This window comes from Trypanosoma grayi, assembly GCF_000691245.1.
Source record: "Trypanosoma grayi strain ANR4 Tgr_928_V1, whole genome shotgun sequence".
Taxonomy (NCBI): domain Eukaryota; phylum Euglenozoa; class Kinetoplastea; order Trypanosomatida; family Trypanosomatidae; genus Trypanosoma; species Trypanosoma grayi.
Genome location: NW_008826547.1, coordinates 1 through 6562, shown reverse-complemented (window position 1 = coordinate 6562; position 6562 = coordinate 1). Strand labels below are relative to the sequence as shown.

Sequence of the window (6562 nt, the reverse complement as noted above, 5' to 3'; positions counted from 1 at the left end):
TGCCGTGTGTATCGCATTCTTTTCTCTTCCCTATCCTCTTGCTGGCTTCTTCTGCATACACGCAAACGTGTTGTAGCCGGCAGTGTTGCACCTGCAGGCGGCAGTTGCTGTCAGACGTCACACGGGTGGGGCGAAGTGCTGCGGCCTCCTTCAGGGTTCCTCCCTCCTCGCTTCCATAATACACGCAGCCGCGGCGGCGAACACGGAACGAGTGAGGGGTAGGGAGTGGGTATTGAGAGGTGGGTGNNNGGGGGGACTGGCACGGAACAGTGAGGGGTGAATGGTGCGGGTGACGTACACAAAGGGGGAACTGCTCGCGCTGCGCGAGACGTGGACGGCGGACGCGTATCCCGACCCCCTGCCGCCCGACTGCCCGATGCACACCGATATCAATGTGCAGCTGCCGCCAACCATGGTGCGGAAGCGGCGTAAGAGCGACAGAGCGGTGCAGCTACGCAGGACGGTGGGCGATGCCGATGCTGCTGCAGCTGCTGCTGTGGGCGTAGGAGGGCCAAATGAAGCAGTTCGACTTGACACACGGTGGGGGAGCCTCGGCGGCTGCAATGTGGTCACCCAGCAAGGGGAGCCGGGCCGGGCCCGCGAGTGCAAAGACCCCGATGAGCTCTGGAGCCGGGTGATACGACCGCCGCGGCTAAAGATACCAATCGTCACCATTGATAGGAGGCGAATAGTGCGCGACAATGCGACAACATCAGCTTCCGGCGAGCACAGAAATAAAACATTGTTGGATATTGATACGGAACGGAAGTTGGTTGCACGGCTCCGCGTGATGCAGCAACAACAACTGCAGCAACAGCAACTTTATCATCCGGGAAGCCTCGGGATGAGGCTATCCGAGTGCGATACCACTCACGCTGGGAACGTGGAGTTAGCCACGCCACCAGCCTTTCGATGGACGGCTGTTTCACACTGCAGCTCGGATGACGCTGCGGCCCCGGTAGAGATTGGTGGTCAGGCCGCATCGAAAATCAATGTCGACACTGCCGTACCCATTTCGAATGTCTCGCTCTTTAACTCCGTTCTGGGGAGCCGATACTTTCAATTCACACGACCGCTCGGCATGTGGAATTATCTCTCGGGTTTTTTTGGCGCACATCGACCGCGTTCATTCGGGTTTGGTGTGGCCACTCATCAGGGCGGCGTGGACTTCGCCAATAGCACCAGTAACGCTAGCGCCAGTGGGCATCAAAGCTCCATTGGACTCGATGAGTCCAGCGCAACACCTGCAGGGGTGGAGAAGGGCGAAGAAGAGGCAATAACGGCAATAAACGACAGGGACACGACTGTGGCGAAAAAGCGGTCGCACAGGCGGCGAACGAATCGAACACACGCCGAAAAACGTGAATACCGCCGACTCCAGGAACTCCGCATGCAACAAGCGGCAATGCCGTGTGCAGCTGGTGAAGAGAAATAAGGCAAATGAATGCACGCGTTATGTGTAGCGACATGGCGGCTCCAGAGCCAGACGTCAGCATGATGACGTGTGGTCGGGTCGGCCGCACTCCGGTACCGAGTTTCGCTGCCACTTGCTGCTCCTGCTTACACGACCATAGACACCCTTCAAAAGGGGGTGGGGAAATGAAATGCGCATTTCTTTATTTTGTTTTTGCTCACTCTCGCACTCTCTCGACGAGACGGGACCCTACATGTCCCAGCAGTCACCAGTGATGCTGAGCTAGGCGTCTGGGACACGCCACATTTGCTGGGATAGGCTGTGTGCGCGGGGCGTGTAAGACATCGTCCCTACCTTCCAACCATGTCTTTGTCTCTCTCTGTTAATTCCCATTTATTCTTATTGTTGTTGTCATTATTTCTCGTTGCACGTAACAAGATAACCTGCACATTTTAACCACTAACCAACACAAATGACGCTGACACTTTGGAGCGCCCTGAACCCCGAGAACGCCCGCACCCAGAAGATCCTGGTCGCGGCGGCCTTCGCCAACGTGCCCCTGACACTGAAGCCGTGCGAGTACGGCCGCGAGAACGAGACGGCGGAGTACTGCCGCAACTGCAGCCCGTGCGGCCGCTACCCCGTGCTGCAGACGGAGGATGGCTACATCTTCGAGTCCAACGCGATCCTGCGCCACATCGCGCGCGTCGACAAGAGCGGCACCTTCATGTACGGCCGCACGCCGTTCGAGGGCAGCCAGGTGGACATGTGGCTCGACTTCGCGGCGTCGGAGCTCGACGCGGCGGTGGTGCCGTTCCTGAGGCACGCCTTCCGCGGCGAGCCGCTCGCGCCCGACGCGATGGACCGTGTGCATGAGGTGATGCTGGGCCTTGACACGTGGCTGGAGACGCGCACGTTCCTCGTCGGCGAGCGCTTGACGGTTGCCGACATCGCCGTCGCGTTTGCGCTGCAGTGGCACTACCGCCTGAACCGCGCGGAGGGCGAGGCGCTGACGAAGAAGTACAAGAACGCGTACCGCCTGTACAACACGGTGATGCAGCAGCCGAAGACGGTGGAGGTGCTGAAGTCGCAGGGTGCGACGTTCGGGCCGGTGCGTGCGGAGAAGGCGGCCGCTGCGGCTGCGCCCGCGAAGGCGGAGAAGAAGCCGAAGGCCGCCCCCCGCGACGACGCGGACGAAGACGAGGCGCCGAAGGATAAGAAGAAGCCCAACCCGCTGGACGAGCTGCCGCCCAGCCCCTTCGTGCTGGACGCGTTCAAGCGCGAGTACAGCAACACTGACACACGCACGGTTGCGTCGCCGTACTTCTTCCAGAACTTCGACGCCGCCGGCTACACGGCGTTCTGGTGCCGCTACAAGTACAACGAGGACAACAAGATGCAGTTCATGACGGCGAACCTGATCCGCGGCTGGTTCCAGCGCATGGAGCACACGCGCAAGTACGCCTTTGGCGTCGCGCTCATCATTGGCGAGGAGAAGAAGCACGACATCGTGGCGCTGTGGGTGTTCCGCGGCAAGGGCATGCCCGAGATTGTGAAGGACGTGGAGGACACGGAGCTGTTCGACTGGGAGGAGATCGCCGACGTTGCGGCGCAGCGTGAGCGCATCACGGACTACCTGTGCTGGGAAGGCCCGACGATCCCGAAGCCGGTGCTGGAGGGCCGCGTCTTCAAGTAAGCGAGCCTGGCGGAAACGGTGCTGCGGGATTGCGGCAAGGAGAGAGAGGTAAGGGAAAAGAAAGTAAAATCGAATGCAGAGAAGGGGGGAAAGAAAGATATGATTGTGCCTTTTGTGCGGCACAGTAGAGACCGTCTTATTAAAGAAAACTGAATAAACTTTAATCACACGTTATGCATTGTTCCGTGTGTTTAAGCAAATCATAGGACTAATTATAATCATCGGGGAGGAAAAGTGGTGCACTTTGGGCTGCCTGCTGCATGACTGCGGCAGTGTTTGGATAAATGTTCTGTGCATGATTCTAGTGTTGCAACTGTTCCGTATAATTCTTTCCTCCTCTTTTCACTGTTTCAGTCTAGGACTAAGACGTCGATGGTGATTATGATGCGCTGCGTGTTGTTTGTGTGTGTGCTCAGCGTGTGGTGTGGCTGCGGGTGTGCTGCGACGGGTGTGGAAACCCCTAAACCACAGGCCTGTGTTGTTTCAGAGACGGAGAAATGCCTGGCATCAGGAAGTGGGGCTTCGCAACTAGGTGGTGAAGGGACGAATTTAAATGGTAATCCTGGTGTGGTGGTGCCCGAGGTTCCTAATAACTTGTGCAGAAAGGATAATGGTGCAAAGTCGACATGCGAAGGAGAACCAGGGAGCCAGCCTGGCAGTACTGGGCCCAAGGAAACTTGCACTACGTCTGATGGGGCAGTTGAGGGTGCAACTAATTGCTCTCAATCTGAGAAAGACACTGCGGATAAAGCAAGGATACAGGCCGCTTCTGATCCCGATACTGCTCTGGAAGGCCAAGGGGAGCTCGTGCAGGATTCGGCCGGTGATTCGTCCTGCCGCACGACTCAAGATATTGCTAATAACGAAGAGAAGTGTAAGGGCAAGACGCCTCAAGTTGTAGAGGTTGGTGTCCCTGGTGCCACAGCTGGTGCGGGTGGTGGTGGTGGTGGTGGCACGCTGGAGGAAAGAAGACCAAATTTAAGCCCCACCGAAACGGAAAGGGAAGCGCCGAACGCCCTATCAGAGAGGGGTGATGCCCCTGGCCCTCGTAACGATGGCGACGCAGAAGGTCTTTGCAAGAATGGTGAACGCAAGGAATCCGGCGAGAATTGCAAAGAGAGGAACAACCAGAAAAACAACAAGCCAGGCCAACAAAAGGATGAACTTCTTGGAAAAACTCCCCAAGCACTTGACATAAATGGGGAAGATGATAAACCCACCGGTGCGAAGAATAACGCCGATGGCTCTGTTGTCTCATCACCTGCGCCAGACTCACCTGGGACTGAGAGCGCTGCTGACGCTCGCCCCCATGGGGAGCCTGCTGAGAGTACTGCTCAGGCTGCAGTCGAGCAAAGTGATGCCGTGCAATCGCAGACATCTTCAGCCTCTACTTCCACGAGTGCCACAGAAGCCACAGTCAGCAGCGGCCAGCCGAGCAGCAGCAGTCCGTCGACCGACAAGGGCCAAGACCCGAAGGCAGCGGACAGCAGCAGCGGTCCTGTGTGGGTGCATGCACCTCCGCTTCTGCTGCTGCTATCTGTGATGTGGCTGGGTGGTCTGGCTGTGACTGCTGTGTGCTGAGCCCCGCCATTGGGGACGCGGGGTGTGCTGCCCCACGCTGTGCGCTGCTGTTTCATGGTGGATGTGCTTCTCCCTTCTCTTCGTAATTGTTGCTTGGGGTGGCCCTACTGCTGCTGCCCTCTCTTTGTGTGGTTGTTTCTGTGCTTTGTGTGTCTGTGTAGCATCCTTGTGGTGTGGAGTGGAGGGTGCGTTAATTGTAATTGCTTTTCTTTTCTTGTTTTTGCTTGCCGTGTGCTCGTGGAGTGCGATATCCCTTTATTCTGTGTGTGTGTGTACTGCGGCACCAGGATGCCTGGGTGCATTCGCTTTGTGCGGGAATTCCTTAACAACTTGCTTCGCAAACACCATTCGTCTGTGTGGATGTGCTGCGGCTCTTTCGTTTCCCCCCGTCTGTGTGTGTTTCCCTCGCCGCCCAATCTCCTGCTCTCTCTCTGTGTGTGACTGGGGATGGGCCTGCGGTGCTTGATGGGCTTGTTGTGTGATGCCTGCAGCTGTGTGTTGGGTGTGTGGCAGGGGCACACTTGATGGCAGGCACTTCCATTGTTTGTTTGGCTGTTGGGGTGCGCTCCTGCGGGAACAAGACGCCGCCGCCGTCATGCCTCGGCTTCTCGTCACTGGGTGTTTGATTTGGATGTGTGTGTGTGGGTGGTTGTGGTGCGGCACTGAAGTGGCGGGCTGAATGCTGCATGGATGCTTCTCTGTACTGTCTGTTCCTCTCTGCTTTCTCTCTCTCTCTCTGTGGGAGCAGTGCTGACGGCGGTGATAATGATGCGCTACGTGTTGTTTGTGTGTGTGCTCTGCGTGTGGTGTGCCTGCGGGTGTGCTGCAGGTGAAGTTGAAACCGTTGCTGCGGAATGCACAGAGACTGATAAGAGTAAGTGTACTGGTTCCGGCCGCGCTGCATCAGGTGGCGGTGTTGAAGGACATGAAGGTGCTAATCAATCGGGTGACTCTGGTACAGAAGATGGTGATAATAAAGTCAGCGGCAGTGCCCCAATTTGTGAGGAGATTGATAAGAAGAAATGCAAAGACCCAGATGATTCTAAAAACGATCCTTCCTGCTCTACGAAAAACCCTCCAAATTGCCGTCACGCCAAGGTCCCTGGCGTGGGACAGCCAGAGGCTGTGACGGGTGGGACATGCCGAGATGGTAAGACTGCACCGTGCCGTGATTCGGATGTGGTGGGACCTAAGAATGACCTTAATACTGGTAATCCCCAGGGCTCAGCGGGAGCACAGCACTGCCAACCGCCGAAGGTTCTGTCGGCCGATGGTAAGAAGTGTATTGATCGTGGTGCCGGTGAAGCGCAGGAGGCTCAGGGGAACCTCAAAGGCCTTTCCGATGAGGCAAAACGGAATGAGGTGAGCTTAACGAAGGCGCCCGGATTGGGTGAGGGAGACGAGAAGAAAATAATCAAGGGAGATGAGACACACTACAGCAATGATAGCCGTGAAGGTTCGCCGCATGATGGACAGCATCAGCATCAGCCTCCGCACGACAGGATCACAGAAAAGGATCAGCAGGGTGACGTCGATAACCCTTTGAATAGCCCCAAAGGAGGTTCAAATGCGAAGAGTAGCGCCCCAGCTTCTGGTGTCCCATCACCTGCAGTAAACACACCTGAGGCTGAGAGCGCTGTTGAAGATCACCCCAATGGGGAGCCTGTTGAGAGTCCTGCTCAGGCTGCAGTCGGACAAGGTGATGCCGTGCAATCGCAGACAGCTCCTACCTCTACTTCCATGAGTGCTACAGAAGCCACAGGCAGCAGCCAGCCGAGCAGCAGCAGTCCGTCGACCGACAAGGGCCAAGACCCGAAGGCTGCGGACAGCAGCAGCGGAGGTGCAAGCCGCCGCACAGGACCGCTGCTGCT

At 57.2% G+C, this 6562-nt stretch overlaps 4 protein-coding genes across 4 annotated transcripts; all 4 read left to right on the top strand.

Moving 5' to 3' along the window:
• Positions 1 to 280: 280 nt before the first annotated feature.
• On the top strand, positions 281 to 1435 carry DQ04_09281030 (hypothetical protein; the record flags this gene model as incomplete). Its single annotated transcript, XM_009315882.1, has 1 exon — positions 281 to 1435. One exon carries the CDS (start codon positions 281 to 283, stop codon positions 1433 to 1435), a length of 1155 nt encoding a protein of 384 aa, XP_009314157.1.
• A 451-nt stretch (positions 1436 to 1886) lies between these two features.
• Positions 1887 to 3110, top strand: DQ04_09281020 (putative elongation factor 1-gamma (EF-1-gamma); the record flags this gene model as incomplete). Its single annotated transcript, XM_009315881.1, has 1 exon — positions 1887 to 3110. The coding sequence occupies one exon, from the start codon at positions 1887 to 1889 to the stop codon at positions 3108 to 3110; it is 1224 nt and encodes a 407-aa protein (XP_009314156.1).
• Positions 3111 to 3482: 372 nt separating this feature from the next.
• Positions 3483 to 4691, top strand: DQ04_09281010 (hypothetical protein; the record flags this gene model as incomplete). The annotated part of the gene is made up of 1 exon (XM_009315880.1): positions 3483 to 4691. One exon carries the CDS (start codon positions 3483 to 3485, stop codon positions 4689 to 4691), a length of 1209 nt encoding a protein of 402 aa, XP_009314155.1.
• Positions 4692 to 5456: 765 nt separating this feature from the next.
• On the top strand, positions 5457 to 6562 carry DQ04_09281000 (hypothetical protein; the record flags this gene model as incomplete). The annotated part of the gene is made up of 1 exon (XM_009315879.1): positions 5457 to 6562. A coding segment is annotated over one exon (1106 nt), but the record flags the coding sequence as incomplete, so codon positions are not given.